This window comes from Oncorhynchus keta, chromosome 10 (assembly GCF_023373465.1).
Source record: "Oncorhynchus keta strain PuntledgeMale-10-30-2019 chromosome 10, Oket_V2, whole genome shotgun sequence".
NCBI lineage: Eukaryota > Metazoa > Chordata > Actinopteri > Salmoniformes > Salmonidae > Oncorhynchus > Oncorhynchus keta.
In genome coordinates, this window is record NC_068430.1 from 39580972 (window position 1) to 39598287 (window position 17316).

General features: G+C 41.7%; 2 protein-coding genes across 2 annotated transcripts in view; both read right to left on the reverse strand.

Moving 5' to 3' along the window:
- The window catches only part of LOC118388687 (advillin-like), a 33509-nt gene extending 24460 nt beyond the window's left edge, over nucleotides 1-9049 (reverse strand). Inside the window, exons 1-10 of the mRNA XM_035778042.2 lie at nucleotides 8703-9049; nucleotides 8140-8257; nucleotides 7975-8049; nucleotides 7511-7707; nucleotides 7051-7159; nucleotides 6827-6937; nucleotides 2765-2970; nucleotides 893-971; nucleotides 678-776; nucleotides 397-550 (exon numbers count right to left, since the gene is read on the reverse strand). Coding sequence (XP_035633935.1) covers nucleotides 397-550; nucleotides 678-776; nucleotides 893-971; nucleotides 2765-2970; nucleotides 6827-6937; nucleotides 7051-7159; nucleotides 7511-7707; nucleotides 7975-8049; nucleotides 8140-8199 — 1090 coding nt within the window. The 5' untranslated portion in view covers nucleotides 8200-8257; nucleotides 8703-9049. The remainder of the gene's footprint in view (nucleotides 1-396; nucleotides 551-677; nucleotides 777-892; nucleotides 972-2764; nucleotides 2971-6826; nucleotides 6938-7050; nucleotides 7160-7510; nucleotides 7708-7974; nucleotides 8050-8139; nucleotides 8258-8702) is intronic.
- A 1315-nt stretch (nucleotides 9050-10364) lies between these two features.
- LOC118388689 (carboxy-terminal domain RNA polymerase II polypeptide A small phosphatase 2-like) overlaps nucleotides 10365-17316 on the reverse strand; it is a 30762-nt gene continuing 23810 nt past the window's right edge. Inside the window, exons 4-7 of the mRNA XM_035778043.2 lie at nucleotides 16483-16539; nucleotides 15391-15483; nucleotides 14705-14890; nucleotides 10365-14461 (exon numbers count right to left, since the gene is read on the reverse strand). Of these exons, the coding sequence (XP_035633936.1) occupies nucleotides 14336-14461; nucleotides 14705-14890; nucleotides 15391-15483; nucleotides 16483-16539 (462 nt within the window). The 3' untranslated portion in view covers nucleotides 10365-14335. The remainder of the gene's footprint in view (nucleotides 14462-14704; nucleotides 14891-15390; nucleotides 15484-16482; nucleotides 16540-17316) is intronic.

Sequence of the window (17316 nt, forward strand, 5' to 3'; positions counted from 1 at the left end):
ATGACGACAATTCCGTGGTTCACCCTTTTTTATCAAATGCATTTTCCATGTAGATTCCACGTCACAATGAGTTGACAAATTAGGTTGAAACAATGTTGATTCAACCAGTTTGTGCCCAATGGGATGGAATATATTGTCATTAAGTGTTTAATTGTAAAGGCTGGTGGACATGCTCCTCATAGAAGGTTCTAAGAAGAACATTTTAAAGATGAAGGGGTTCTCATAAGAACCGCTCAAAGAGGGTTCTAGGAAAAACCTTTAGATAATAAAAGGGTTATTGGCAGAACGATTTATAGAGGGTAGTAGGAAGAACCCTTATAATGGGTTCTAGGTAGAACCATTTAGAGTTTTTCTAGTGATTGATTTGCTTCTGTTAGCTAACATAGAAATACATACCCACTCTCCCCACATTGTGTGTCTTTCCCAGGCCTACAGTCTGGTCCTTCACACTCCAGCTCTGGAACAGCTGCTTAAAGAGGGCCGACTCGGCCCCGTCATTCACTGTCTCCACGTTGGTGGTGGTGGAGTAGTTCTTCAGCTTAATGAACTCCTGTTCACAGAGGCAGGAGACAGTTTCAGAGTCTTCCCATCAGATACTGCAACTGGTATTTGATACACAAAACTCAACTATGGCTTATTTTTTGTTACAGTATGTATGTGTGATTTCTTGTACCCACCAAAGCTCTGGAAAAGGCAGCCTGTCTCTCGGCCTTGTTGGCTCGCTTCCCCTTCCACACAAAGATCTTCACCCCTCCCTGGTCTAGGAAGTAACAGTCCTGGAGAAAGATGAAGTCACATGAGGTAATATGTATAGCTTGGGAGCCAATTACTCTTTATAATGCCGAGATCAAATTATGTCCGACTTGTACAGTTTGCTGCTCTGCAGACTCACATCATGATTTAACAGGTCCTGAACCAGTGGCCTGGTGGCAACTTCCGTGACTTTCATCTGGCCCTCAGCATTAGACACACTGTTGGGGAAAAGACATACAGTGCATTTGGAAACTATTCATACTCCTTGACTTTTTCCACATTTTGTTACAATACAGCCTTATTCTAAAATGGATTAAATCGTTTTTTCGTTCATCAATCTACACACAATACCCCATAATGACAAAACAAAAACAGTTTTTTGGACATTTTTGCAAATGTATAAACTGAAATATCACCCTTTACTCAGTACTTTGTTGAAGTACCTTTGGCAGAGATTACAGCCTCAAGTCTTCTTGGGTATGACACTATGAGCTTGGCACACCTGTATTTGGGGAGTTTCTCCAATTCTTCTCTGCAAATCCTCTCAAGCTCGGTCAGGTTGGAAGGGGAGCTTCTCTGCATAGCTATTTTCAGGTCTCTCCAGAGATGTTCGATCAGGTTCAAGTCCTGACTCTGGCTGGGCCACTCAAGGGCATTCAGAGACTTCTTCCGAAGCCACTCCTGCATTGTGTGCTTAGGGACGTTGTTCTGTTGGAAGGTGAACCTTCGCCCCAGTCTGAGGTCCTGAGCACTGGAGTAGGTTTTCATCAAGGCTCTCACTATACTTTGCTCAGTTCATCTTTCCCTCGATTCTGACTAGTCTCCCATTCCCTGCCGCTGAAAAACATCCCCACAGCATGAAGCTCCCACCACCATGTCTCACCGTAGGCATGGCCAGGTTTCTTCCAGGCATGACGCTCAGGCCAAAGAGTTCAATCTTGGTTTCATCAGACCAGATAATCTTGTTTCTCATGGTCTTAGAGTCCTTTAGATGCCTTTTGGCAAACTCCAAGTGGGCTGTCATGTGCCTTTTACTGAGGAGTGGCTTCCGTCTGGCCACTCTACCATAACGGCCTGATTGGTGAAGTGTTGCAGAGTTGGACGTCCTTCTGGAAGATTCTCCCATCTTCAAAGAGAAACTCTGGAGCTCTGTCAGAGTGACCATCGGGTTCTTGGTCACCTCCCTGACCAAGGCCCTTCGCCCATGATTGCTCAGTTTGGCCGGGCGGCCAGCTCTAGAAAGAGTCTTGGTTGTTCCAAACTTCTTCCAATTAAGAATGGCCACTGTGTTTTTGGGGACCTTCAATGCCGCAGACATTTTTGGTACTCTTCCCCAGATCTGTGCCTCCACACAATCCTGTCTCGTAGCTCTACGGACAATTCTTTTGACTTCATGGCTTGGTTTTTGCTCTGACATACACTGTCAACTGTGGGACTTTATGCAGACAGGTGTGTGCCTTTCCAAATCATGTCAAATCAATTGAATTTACCACAGGTGGACTCCAATCAAGTTGTAGAAACAGGATGATTAATGGAAACAGGATGCACCTGAGTCTCATATAAAAGGGTCTGAATACTTATGCAAATAAGGTATTTCTGTTTTGAATTATTTATACATTTGCAAATATTTCTGAAAACCTGTTTTTGCTTTGTCATTATGGGGTTTTGTGTGTAGACTGATGAGGAAAGAAAATATTTAATTCATTTGAGAATAAGAATGTAACGTAACAAAATGTGGAGAAAGGGTCTGAATACTTTCCGAATGCACTGTATTTACTAATGACAAAGTATGATTTAGCCTGCGTGCCAGTCGTGCTATCATGCAAACATGGTTTGGCTTGAAAATTAGCAATGGAATTGACATGAGCACAAACACATCTGGGACTAGGCTAAGTATTATTTAGAAAGAGTATAACACTTTGTTAAGTTCCACTTTCTTTGCAATAAATGCCTGAAACAATTCAAACAGGCAAAAAGACAGGACATCTGGACATGGCCCTCAGCCACTCACTGGTACAGAGTAAGCTGAGCTTTCTGTTGTTGGTCCGCTGTTTCATCAGGCATTCCATTGAGAAGCTTGGAGGTCCGTTGCCCCAGGATGCTAATAAGGATCTCCATCAGTTTAGAGGAGTTCCCCTCTGTGTCCCCTTCTATCACTCCTATCTCCGCCCGACCCCCTCGCTCCCGGTCCCGAATGTCTTTAGCCAACAGCATGCCCTAAGAGTCATTGCATGTAAAGTTAGAAGTGCGTGACATGGATTGATTTTCTGTGATTCTAAAACGTTAATTCTAATGTGTTTCTACTAGGGGTCTCTTCAGCCAATCTTTAGGGGAGTGACGTGAATTTCCCTTCAACTACTCTTGATTTATTGAGCTACCAATGTGGAATTAGCTTCCTTGTGTCACTGGTAGGATGGTAGGTGCAGTAAGATTACATTCTCATTGGGCACACACTGATTGAATCAACCTTGTTTCAACATCATTTGTCAACCTATTATGAAGTGGAATCTACGTGGAAAACTCAATTGGATTTGAAAAAGTAATCAACCAATCAAACTGTTTTCACATAATTTCAACGAGCGTTGTAAACATTTCAATCAGGGTAACACTTAAAAACTTAAATACAATGACTTAACCTGACTAACAGGTTGTTACATCCATTTAATTTCAACATAATCATCAGAACTACAGTGAAATTGTTTTTCACCCTCATCACTCTACACACAGTACCCAATAATGACAATGTTTTTAGACATTTCTGCAAATGTATTAAATATATCACATTTACTTAATGATTCAGACCCTTTACTAAGTACTTTGTTGAAGCACGTTTGGCAGCGTTTAAGGCCTCAAGTCTTCTTAGGTATGACGCTACAAGCTTGGCACCCCTGTACTTGCGAGTTTCTCCCATTCTTCTCTGCATATCCTCAAGCTCTGTCAGGATAGATGGGGAACGTCGCTGCACAGCTATTTTCAGGTCTTTCCAGAGATGTTCGATCAGGTTCAAATCCGGGCTCTGGCTGGGCCAGTCAAGGATATTCCGAGACTTGTCTCGAAGCCACTCCTGTGTTGTCTTGGCTGTGTGCTTAGAGTCGGTGTCCTGTTGGAAGTTGAATCTTCACCCCAGTCTGAGGTCCTGAGCGCTCTGAAGCAGGTTCTCATCAAGGATCTCTCTGTACTTTGCTCAGTTCATCTTTCTCTCGATCCTGACTAAACTCCCAGTCCCTGCGCTGAAAAACATCCCCACAGCATGATGCTGCCACCACCATGCTTAACTGTAGGAATGGTGCCAGGTTTCCTCCAGACGTGACGCTTGGCATTCAGGCCAAAGTGTTCAATCTTGGTTTCATCAGACCGGTGAATCTTGTTTCTCATGTTCGGAGTCCTTTAGGTGCCTTTTGGCAAACTCCAAGCAGGCTGTCATGCCTTTTACTGAGAAGTCGCTTCCGTCTGGCCACTCTACCGTAAATATCTGATTGGTGGATTGCTTTAGAGATGATTATCCTTCTGGAAGGTTCTCCCATCTCCACAGAGGAAGTCTGGAGCTCTGTCAGAGTGACCATCGGGTTCTTAGTCTCCTCCCTGACCAATCCCCCGATTGCTCAGTTTGACCCGGTGGCCAGCTCTAGGAAGAGTCTTGGTTGTTTCAAACTTCTTCCATTTAAGAATGATGGAGGCCACTGTGTTCTTGGGCACCTTCAATGCTGCAGACATGTTTTGGTACCGTTCCCTAGATCTGTGCCTTGACACAATCCTGTCTCTGAGCTCTATGACTATTACTTCTACCTCATGGCTTGGTTTTTGCTCTGACATGCACTGTCAACTGTGGGACCGTATATACTGTAGACGTGTGTGTCTTTCCAAATCATGTCCAAACAATTGAATTTACCACAGGTGGACTCCAATCAAGTTGTAGAAACATCTCAGGATGTTCAATGGACACAGGATGCACCTGAGCTCAATTTTGTGACTGTGGCAAAGGGTCGGAATACTTATGTAAATGAAGAATTTCAGTTTCGTTTTTTTATATACATTTGCAAGAAATTCTAAAAACCTGGTTTCGCTTTGTCATTGTGTGTAGATTGATGAGGAAAACATTGATTAAATGTCTAAGAATAAGGCTGTAACGTAACAAAATGTGGAAAAAGTCAAGGGGTTTGAATACTTTTCGAATGCACTGTATATTGCTATTTAATTTATAATTCCCTTTTACATAAAGTCCCACTAAACCTAACATCTTTACTAAACTTTGGACATGTGAGTTACCATACCCGGTTTCAGGGATGGCTAACTCTGGAAATTAATTTGGTCTCTATTGAGTTACGTTTATCAGCTTCTAGTTTTCTTGCACATTATTTGTGGAACAATCTTCAAAATGTTCTTAAATTTGTATTTATATTTTGATATGTGTATTTTTTGTCATTTCTGTAATTCAGGGCTCATCTATAAAAGAGACCTTGATCTCAGTATGACTCCCTGATAAAATTAAGGTTAAATAACAAATACATGTCTGACACTTACAAAATAAATTGACAATAAGAAGCTTGTGGGAGCTGTTTTGCTAGACTTCAGTTCAGCTTTTGACATTATCGATCATTATCTTCTGCTGGAAAATGTACGTGTTATGGCTTTTTATCCCCTGCTATATCGTGGATTGAGAGTTGCCTGTCTAACAGAACACAGAGGGTGTTCTTTAGTGGAAGCCTCTCCAACATAATCCAGGTGGAGTCGGGCATTCCCCAGGGCAGTTGTCTATGCCCTTTACTAATGACCTGACACCGGCACTGAGTAAGGCCTGTGTGTCGATGTATGCTGAATACTAAACATTATACGCGTTAACTACCACAGATCGTGAAATCACTGCCACACTTAACAAAAAACTGCAGTTCGTTTTAGAATGGGTGGCAAGTAATAAGCTAGCACTAAACATTTCAAAAACTAAAAGCATTGTATTTGGGACAAACCATTCACTAAACCCTAAACCTCAACTAAATCTTGTAAGGAATAATGTGGAAATTGAGTAAGTTGAGGAGACTAAATTGCTTGGTGTAAGCCTGGATTGTAAACTGTCATGGTCAAAGCATATTGATGCAATGGTAGCTACGATGGGGAGAGAGGTCTGTCCATAATAAAGCACTGCTCTGCTTTCTTGACATTGCTATCAACAAAACAAGTCCTACAAGCCCTAGTTTTGTCGCACCTGGACTACTGCCCAGTCATATGGTCAAATGCGACAAAGAGGGACATAGGCAAATTACAGTTGGCCCAGAACAGAGCAGTACGGCTGGCCCTTAAATATACATACAGAGCTGACATCAATGACAATCTCTCATGGCTCAAAGTAGAGGAGAGATTGACTGCATCACTACTTGTCTGTTCAAACGACTAGCACACAGCTCAGACACCCATGCATACCCCACAAAACATGCCACCAGGGGTCTCTTCACAGTCCCCAAGTCCAGAACAGACTCCAGGAAACTCACAGTGCTACACAGAGCCATGACTACATGGAATTCTATTCTATATCAAGTAACTCATGCAAGCAGTAAAATCAGATTAAAAAAAAAAAACTGGTAAAACAACACCTTATGGAACAACGCCGCAGACTGTGAAGAGAGACACACACACAGGCACACACGCGTAAACACACACGCTAGCACTCACACTACGCACCTGTACAGTACATTGTAATATTGTTGCATGGTGGTATTGTACTGTATGTAGTGGTGTAATGATGTTATATGACGCATTGTTTAATTTGTCTATACAATTTCAACATATACATAGTTCTAATGATTATGTTAAAACTAGATTGATGTAACAACCTGTTAGTCAGGTCAAGTCATTGTATTTCTGTAAAGGTTTTATTCTAATTTCAATGTTTACAGCGCTGATTGAAATTAGATGAAAATTGATGACTTTTCACTGATGACTTTTTCAAAATACAAATGTGATTCCCACATCACAATAGGTTGACAAATGACTTTGAAACAACATTGATTCAACTAGTGTGGGTTGACTTTACTGTTGGTGCACTCCTTGAGAACAGCATTTGCACAGATCATTACCGTACCTTGAGCCTCTCCTGTCTGTTGCTCTCTGGTCCATTCCACTGAATGATGGTCTTACCAGAGTCCAACAGAAAGACATCCCCAAGATTGAAGCTTTCCCAGCTCATCTCTACCTACAGTATGCAGGAAATTGTGCAAGATATATTACAAGTAAAATTTCAGGCATTATCAGAGGCACCTCCTGTTGTGTTCCACAGAATGACTTCCCCCTGTATGTGTTTCTCACCTCCATGGCGCTTATCCTTTTCTTCCCTTTCACATGGAGCAGTCTCTGGATGTCATAACTGTTAGTCTCTGTGTGTCTCATTCCTGACGCCACCCCACCCTTCTTATAGCTGTAAGGGGCGGAGAGGTAAGTAGGCAAAACAATCAATCTCTTGCTTTTATTACAGTGCATGGTCTTTTTTATATATATCAAATCAAATTTTATTTGTCACATGCACCAAATACAACAGGTGCAGGCCTCATCATGAAATGCTTAGTTACAAGTTACAAGATTGCACACTAATCACCATTGATAACTACGCTCATTTCCCCAAACTACACCCACAGAAGAATTACCCTTAGTGCTTCAGAATAAGATCAGAATGAGAATACTGAACAGAGTGTAATGATGAGATTGCTCTCTCTCTCTGTAAGCCCATAAGGTTAATGTGGCTCCCTGGTTGCTCTGCAAATAGACCTACATAACCCCTTGTTTGAAGTATCCTCGGAAGGCATCAGACTCATAGTTCTGGACCTCACGGTGCTGGACAGGCCCTGATCCCAGGAACTCATCCAGCTGGATGGTGTAGACGGCGGCCGCACCCTGTTCATCCTGACTGGACTGGGAGCCGATCCAGTAGTGGATGTCATAGATCAGAGAGCTGCCCACTTTCTGGGTCTGACACAGACAGGGGGAGATAGAGAGATTGGGGGGGGGACAAAAAGCATGGAGGGAGAGGCAGACAGACAAAAAGACAGAGATGGAAAGAGGTAACATCACATAGAGCATTGATAATCATGTAGCACAGACTTCAAAGCAAACATAATCTATGGTGCAAACACACTGATTCACTCCAGGGCATTTCGCTAAGTCATAACTCCCTAATTCAACAAATGAATGTGCTGACATGACACCCCTGATAAGTATCATGGCCCCCGGACTCACAGATAGTAGGATGTAGCAGTCACCCTCGTAGAAATTGCCAAGGGATTTTTCAGGGACTTGCACCAGCTCCATTTTCTGGGAGGACAAAGAAATCGTTTTCACCACTGACTGTGAATACAAACCCTTATCAATTTTAAATAATATACTGACTGACAGCCTCTTTACCTCGATTCGCCAGATTATAATCCCAGGATTGTGGGTTACTGCGCGGAATGTGTACTCCATGTTTCTCAGATTCAGGCAATCTCAATCTGATGTTGGAAAGAGTTCCTTGGCCCACCTCCTGGTTTTGGACCCAGGAAGGAGTAATTTGTTAACCACTTAAACAAATTACATTATCTAAAACCGGAGGTTATTGAGATGGATATTAAAAGGACTTCAATATCCATTTCAGGATTACTGGAGGTTTACTGCAGGACTAATGTATTTACATCATAAACCGGTCAGACAGCGTGTTGTCGGAAGAAGAGAAAGAAGCATTCAAAAGCACTGCATTGCTGTTGACACCCACTACTATACGTTTGATTCAGTCAATATCACAAAGTTCACGACATACTGTATTTTACTGTTCTGATAGTCAGAGATGTGTTTGCCTCAGCCCTCTGACCATTAACTCCATCGATCCAGCCACAAAACATCCTAACTCTCTCCTTTCAAATCACATCACGAAACTCAGTGAGCCACTGTCTGAAATCACAGAGGGCAGATATGATCAAGTCAAACAGTACCTTGAGTTGCTGCGGAGACAGAAGACAAGCGTGTCCAGCAATAGAGTTGCTTGCTTGTAGGAGTCTCTGTGTGTCTCTGTGTCTCTGTGTGTGTCTGGATGGTTCTTCCGTTGACTCAAGGTTGGACACAGCAGTGCAACCCTCAGGAGAGAACCAGACGATTTAGGGCTGTCACTGGGGCATCAAAGCATCCTTCTCCTCTTCCTCCTCCTGGCCCTCGTCCCCTGAGAGATTTGCCTGAGTTTGCATGTTCCAGGACCTCCTATCGCTCCGTCCAATCGCTGATTAGAGAAAGGGATAGATACACAAACCAGCAGGCAAATGAGGATAAAGCAGACACGACTCCTATTCAAAAGACCACAGGCTGAAAAGACACTTTAGTGGTAGTGGTGGTGGGACTGTGTGAGGGAGGGGGGAGGGGAGGGGGAGAGAAAGAAAGGGAGGGAGGTGGAGTAGTTAAAACCCTCCCTTTGCCAGGAAATGGATCTGGCTGTATTGGAAGGAAGCCACAGAGCTATGGATTTTTAGTTAAATGATGTACTGCACAGAGGGTGGACCACTGATGCTTTAATGCAGTTGCTGCCTATAATATTCATGCATTAGAAGGTCCTAACAGCCACCCCAAGTAGAGGCCTATACTGTAGGAGAGAATCTCACATGAGGCCACATTGCTATGTGACATTCACTCTACATTGATTATGTTTCGAATGGTGTTATTATTGATTTTCAACATCAGAATGCTCTCACTGAACATCCTTACTGACAAATCTAGCTGCAGTCTAAAAGTACCTTTCCATGAAATCTGATGATTCATGCCAGACACACGTAAGCAGTCTGAAAGGTTTATTTAAGAACTCAACCTTGTTGGACGCATCACACAAATACTGCGGGGCCCTTACCAGCCTGAGAAGTTTGACAGGCAAATGACTTGTGTTGAAGAAGTGTACACAATGCTAAGGACATCACACACCCATATATTTTGGACACGGTGTCAGTCACAGTTTGCTACTTCACCGTTAATGCAAACAATTTCAGAGGAACATGAAAAACTACAGCAGTGGTCTGTTGTGCTCTCAGGGAAAACGCTACAGAATGGAAATGATGCCACCCAGGCAAGATTAGTGAAATATGAAAGGATTTGTTAACACCCAGGGAAGGAGCCAGGGAAGGAGCCACATCTACTCATGCTGACCTCTGTGATTGGTTGGATGTGATCAGAATGATCCAATCTCAGTACGCCCCACCTCTGGCCTGGCTATTTCCCAAATCTAGTTCAGGCTCCATTTTTTTACATGGCCATTGATGGACAGGGCTTTGTCCAAACACAGTGGACAGCTGATTCATGACATCACATATTATGATATCATAACGTAATGACTCTCCCCAAAAGCCTCTGACTGCATTCCCAACATAGTGCACTACTTTAGACCAAACCACTATGGTCCCTAGTTAAAAGTAGTGTACTATATAGGGAGAAGGGTGCCATTTGGGGTGCTTACTCTGAATTTGACTTTCTGATTCTACAATATTGTTTGTGGAATGCAAATCTCTTTGTGATTGGGCATTGAGGTTTGGGTATGTTTGTTTGGTGTGTGTAGCAAGGTGAATGAATGTGTTACTGCTCTCTGGAAATGCAGACATATATACACTACAGTAGACAAATTCACTATAATCAATGTTTTTATTCCATCTTTGAAAAACAATTTTCAGAATTGCTAGTTTAACAAAAAAGCCCCCAAAAATATAATGCAGGAATCTTACGTTAAAGTTTTCAGAAAATAGCTGTACAAAACATATTTTCAAGAGTAAAAGTTCCCACTGGGCACATACTGGTTAAATCAACGTTGTTTCCATGTCATTTCAACAAAATTACATTGAACCAAAGTGGAATTGACGTCTGTGCCCAGTGGGTTGATCATTTTAGCAATATACTGTATGTGTTTCAGTATCTCCTTCTGCATAGTTTCTGTGTAAGATCAGCAGTTTGTTCATGGTACACAAATCCTGACCCAACCCCACAATCAACTCATTAAAGGATCCAGTTAACAAAAAATAATTTGATCCAAACAGAACTTACTTGCTGAATATTTCCCCATCACTTATCAGAAAATACTACATTGGTCACCATGACAATCTATTCAATAGATTGATCAATAGACATACAAGCATCAATAGATTGTACCCTCTGAATCATACCTTATTTTGTTCTGATCGTTGGTTGGCATCTAAGAAGCCGCACAGTAAGTAAACCAACTGAACACTTAAAATAAAGAGATTGCAGAAAGATCTCCATATATGTTAGAAATGACAAAATAATCCAAATAGGAATAATCCATGTCCAAAACAAGAGAACAAAGCTTTTAAGAGCTATATTTCAATCCATTATTTGTTTGTAATATTTCATACCAAAAAAGAAAAGAATTACCAAGTACCAAGAATTATTTTTTATTTATTTTTTACAATTGGACTTTTTAGGACAAACTAATTTCAAGGACATAACACTCTAGTTCTTTACATTATTTATCTCCATGTCTTTGAGAAAATAAAATGTATATGTGGAAGATAAAATCAATAGTATGATCTCAATTATAATTGCATCATTCCAATGCATAGGAACAAAGGGATCATGAAATCTTGTATTTCTCACTTAAGAGTAAACTATATTTGAATCAAACACAGGACATTTTTAAAGTCGCATTTGTTGAGGGCCATAGCATGCATTTCATAGACGTTACATATTACCTCACAATCATAGACGATAAACGTTCTCCTGAAACCATGATCCATAACATGACTGTAATTAACGTTTGACATGTCACCTCTGATTTGAATGTCAATATCTTTCATTACATTTAATAATTTCATGTCAGCAGACATTTTGTCTGAATATACCAGGTATCATTTAGGCCTCTTTTACCGATTCACCATTACTGACAGTGAAGTGCTGCATGTTTAATGCAACAATACTGGTTCTTTCGACTAGAAGAAGGGAAACTGGCGCAAGAATGCTTTAATTAAATTTGTAGTGTGAATATTTGGTGCCCACACCCTACAACCCACCTCCACAAAATAAAAGTGTTGAGCTTTGGTAAATACTGATGTCTATGACCCCACTTTACCTTTTGTGTTTCAGACATAACAATAACACAGTCAGGTCACACCTTGTGCACCCTCCACCAAATCCCACCACCAGAAGACAAAACTTAACATCCTATCCAACTGACAAAAGAAGATGATTCTTGTGCGCCCCAAAAGGTCATCTATTCCCTATATAGTGCACTGCCTAGCGGTTAGAGCGTTGGGCCAGTCACTGAAAGGTTGTTGGTTCGAATACCCGAGCTGGCAATGTGAGAAATTTGCCGATGTGCCTTTGAGCAAGGCACTTAACCCTAATTTGCTCCAGGAGCACCGTAATACTATGGCTGACCTTGTAAAACAACACATTTCACTGTACCTATCCGGTGTATGTGACAATAAAACCTTTTTTTCAGTTTTTACTTTTAACCAGAGCCCATAGTTCTGGTCAAAAGTAGTGCACTATATACGGAATAGAGTGCCATTTGCAATGCAGCCAGGGATTAACACGCTTCTAAATATCTACAGGACACATGACAAACATGCAGTAGATACATTTCTCTGACAGTGTGGATGTGGGGTCCACAACATTATTACACACTGCCCTTTCTTTGAATCGCAATGAAACAGCGGAGTACGATCACTTGGCAAAGAGAGTTTTGTGGATTACTCAATTTCCGACCAACACGAGACAGGTTATCAGTTGTAAAATTCTAAAATGAAAAAATGGGGATGATAGAGACCCTTGATGTTTTATTCTAAAGCTTTCAACGCAGAAAGAAACCTTAGGCACTTCATAGAGTGTAATAGTTAGTATAAGGCGGTGCTTTATCTTGTGAATAAAACAACCACAAAACAAATCTCTTTGGGATACAGTGACTAGTCAGGATTGGGCATGCCTGTGTGTGCTTACAGTTACAATTTGAGCAATAGAACATATCTTGCTACCACAAAACCACTGCCGCCCCACAATGTGTACAAAACGTAAGATATGTCAGTGTGAGTACTGTAGAACTTCTGGAACAGGCAATAACGCAAATAAAATTTGTAAAACACATACTTTTACTTCTCAACATTGTCGTTTTTTTTTTTTTTACAAACCAAAATATCTTACTTTAAATAGGATACATTTTAAAATAGTAAAAGTTGAGTGGAAATGACTTGGCAAACTATGGATAAAGGGCAACCGATAGGGGGTAAACTAGTGTGCATTGTGTTCACTCTTAGCAGCCTACTTATCACAAGTCCCTCACGCGACCCAAATATGGCACCCAGAAGGCTTGACACAAAATGTAACAAAAAGGTCTCGGTTTAACCAATATGGCATCCTTAGCAGACTATACACCAGCAGAGAATCACTCCAAATTTGCTACCGAACTTTAAAGTCTAAATTAGTCTGTTCATTTAAAGGGCATTTTTTTAAAGGGGTGCCAAAAATTTAGGGAAACCAGTTCAAGTGTCCTGTACCTGATGCATCTCAGTGTGAATCTGCATAAGAGGCAGGGTTTATGTTACAGCCCTGCCTTTACACGATGGTGAGACCCTTGGTTTGTAATGGTCCCTATTGGCCGGGGATTAGGTTATCTTCAGCTAATGAGAATGGAGGATTTCATGTAAATACAACATGCAGAGGCTGTTAACGTATGGCTGTTCTTCCTCAACATCCAAGACATTACAAAAGTCATCTACACTTCTTACCATATCAAACATTTAAAAGACATCTCAAAAATGTATAGAAAAACCTAACAATTGAAAAAGAACCATTTTCTGGAAAGAACGCAATTTTTTCTTACTTCAAAAACAAAACCAAAACAGAATTAATATATTTTTCTTTTCAGAAGGCACAAAGATGGAGATCCCTTGCTCCCCATGTAAGGTCTGCTCAAATGAGGTCATGTCATGCACTGTAATGTCATGTCATGCTGGCCTTGGATCAGAAAGACCACTGGGTTTAGCTTTTACAATTAATTTCCTGAAGGACTCAATCCATTCAGGAGAAACTTCCTTAAAAAATGACTTTATACAGGCCGTTGTACTACGAAATTGAAATGAAAATCACTATGTGGTTTTTGTAGTTTCCTTGCAATGCATTAGAGTCCCCCTTCAAAGTGTTTGTACAGAGATTGTTGTCGAAGCAGAGATGTTGTGTGTACAGTCAATTGTTTTGTGTCGCAATTAGTGCTATAAAATCTAAGTCTCGTTTTTGGAGAAACAAAGATCAGGCCAGTCAGTTTAAATGATTTGAGTACTAGTATGTGTTTGAGTACATGTAAAATGAGAAAAGAGTGAGCCACTTTGCATTGTGTTTGTTGGATTTTTTCCAGAACAGCAGTTTTGCAGCACCAGCTAACATACTGAGGGGAAAATAGTAGGAACAGTGGACAGCCGTCCAGACACACAGTTCAGGGGCCAAACAAACACACCACCGCGTGTCTCTAGGATACTAACACCGCACACAGTGTGTGTATGTAAGTAAGGTTTGGTCTTTTTCCGTCGGTTGATGGGTGTGGTCTGGCTGGGAGGGGGAGATTCTGGCTTATAAGAGGGGGTGTGTCGTGTCAGGGGGCCCGTAGCTGCTGCAGTTTGGCGTAGACGTCTTCCGCCTCACTCAGCTCTTCAAAGACAGGCAGGAGGCTCAGCAGCTCTGTGTCCTCCAGGTCGTCAAACCAGGACACCACAGGCACCTGAGGACACACACATAGATTAAAACATTTGACATTTTAGAGAAATTAGGCTATTAATTAAGGAAATAAACTTTTCACTGCAGTTGGGAAATGTTGATTTCCACAGTTTAAAAAACCTGGGAATGTTGGCATCAAATAGCTTCTTGCTTAAACCAGGAAGATCACCTCAGTGATTCTACATTGGGACAGGCCTGTAAGGCCATTGGTGAGACAGTAAAACTCAGGCTGGACAGCAGCACTCACAGCATTCTCAGGGTGGAAGATGTAGGAGGCGGGGGAGTTGTCCAGGATGAGGGTCTTGTTGAGCTGGCGGCCCAGGCGGCTCAGGTCCTTGACGTAGCAGCCCTGATGGAACACACAGGACTCCCGAAAGAGACGCGTCCGGAACACGCCACACTGATCTAGAAGGTCGGTCACTGGGTCTGCATACTGCAGGAGAGACGGGAGGGAGGAGATGGAGAGAAAAAGATAGAAACAGAAAGGTAGCGAGGGCCAGGAAGGGAGTAGGACAGAGTAGGATGTATGGGGAGTGGTATGTTGGGTGGTACAGATGAGTTGAAGGGATACTTTGGGATTTTGGCAATGAGGCCATTTATCTACTTCCCCAGAGTTGGATGAACTTGTGGATACCATTTTTATGTCTCTGCGGCAGTTTGAAGTTAATTGCTAACTAGCACAAGCGCAATTTCTAACTAGCATTGGCTAGCAACCTCTAACTTCCTTCATACTGGACAGAGACATAAAAATGGTATCCACAAGTTCATCCAACTCTGGGGAAGTAGATAAAGGGCCTCATTGCCAAAAACCCGAAGTATCCCTTTAACAATGCTGGAATTGCTACGTTTTCAAGAGGCATATCTCTTCGCCACCAGGTGGAGCAAATGGTATAAGTACCAGTTAATTTTCCAAAACAGTAAAAGAAATGTTACCTTTGCAAGACTTGCAGTGAAGAGAACACACTCAAACAGTTCTCCCATCCTTTGGAGGAACTCGTCGACATGTGGCCTCTTCAGGACGAAAACCTGGGACACATCACAGCACGGTTATAAGCATCTGGCTAGGAGAATCAAGTACAGCTATCCAGCAGCGACCATCTATTAACACTAGTCTATGGACTAACTAACTGACTGGAGCAACTTCACACAACTCCAGTCCGTAAGGACCACAGTATCTATTGATCTGCAATCTGATCAAAGTTATTCACTGGCTACAGAGTTGACTCACCTGGCTTAAAAAGCTTAATGTGTTGGCAAATTGAAAAGGCAACAGTGAAAAGAAAACAGAGGCTCGTAAGCACAAGTGGATCCATCTTTCATCCATTCAACAACCTGGTTCAACATTTTAGAAAATAAAAGAAAGCCAACATATAAAACAAAACTGAACAGGAAGGTTAAAAAAGGGTTAAACATTTACTGAATACAATGGAGGCCTGCCTCCCTGTTTGGTCTGCCTGCTTTTTCCTACTCATTCCGTCTGTGGGTCAGGGAATGCGTCCAAGCGTCTGTCGGTGTGGTCGTTCCAGAGGGTGTGTTGGAAGTTGGCAGCCGCCTCCTGAAACAAGTAATCGAGAATAGGCCGTGCTGGCGGGAACCAGCCTATCCTGGATTACTTGAATCAGGCCGAAGCCAGAGAGCTTTGGCTCCTGTCCCACGACGAGGAGGCCATTATGGGGTGAGGGAGCCCTCGCTGACCCCTGGCTTAACTGTACTATACAGCTTTAACATTTTTTTTACAATTGATACATATGTAGCGATGACTTCTACAATAAGAAGTAAATCCATCTTGATCATGGAAAAATAACATATTCATACAACAAATGTTCCTTTTGATTTCACATTTGAATTAATGTATTAATGTTAAATGTGTTTAATTTCCGAAGCAGTTGTATTTCTCTAATGGGCTGCAATAGCTAAACATAAACACAGGGAGGCTGATTATTTGAATTTGTCTGATGGAGCACATACAGTACATACACACAATACATGTGTGTTGATCTGAATGCCATAGTCATTGTAAGTTACCTGGTGTGTTGTTCCTTCAATCTCCACAGGTACAATGAAGTCAGCATTACTGATGGGCTACAGGATCAGAAAAGGACAACCGTTCACCATCATAAGTTTTCAAATCCAATAAAACCAGTTGCAGTGACACTCAAAATACAAAAGTATACATTAACCACAAAGATGAGATATTCTGTCATCTCCCGTGAGCAGATTCTGCGTGTAGGCCGAGAGAATCTGCCAGGACTGAATGAGATGCGTGAGATCTGAGCAGATTCCCCTTGAGTGCTTTGTGTGTGCGCCCACACCGCCCGGGAGAGGAGGGGCTTTGACTGAAAGTTTCCTTTTGTGAGGGTGGAGACTTCGTTTTTGTCAGAACTCTTAATTTCTAACAAGTAAAACACAAAAGTTAAATTACACAGCCGACCAACTAACACTAGATTTTAATTCCCGGCTAACAGAGATGATAGTCTTATAAAACACATTTAAAATCATAGTCAAGTTTTAAATGAGGGAAAAAAAAAAAAAAAACATCCTCCCCACCAAAAGCAGTTGAAATCAGGCCCTATCAAGAGAAACATGTAAACTAAGGGGGATATGTACAACAGTGGTCTGTTTGCCAGTGACCAATGTTTTGTTGATGAATGTGTTTACAGCATCATCATCTCCTCTTTCACTCTCCCAGCCAGTGTAATGAGCTACCTGATCCAGCTAACAGCTGTCCATTACTACATATGACACACAGACTAACAGGGGGATCTACAAGTGAGACGACCACAAACAAGAGGACTAAATCAAATTATTACATTTTAGTCATTTAGCAGACACTCTTATACAGAGCAACTTACAGTAGTG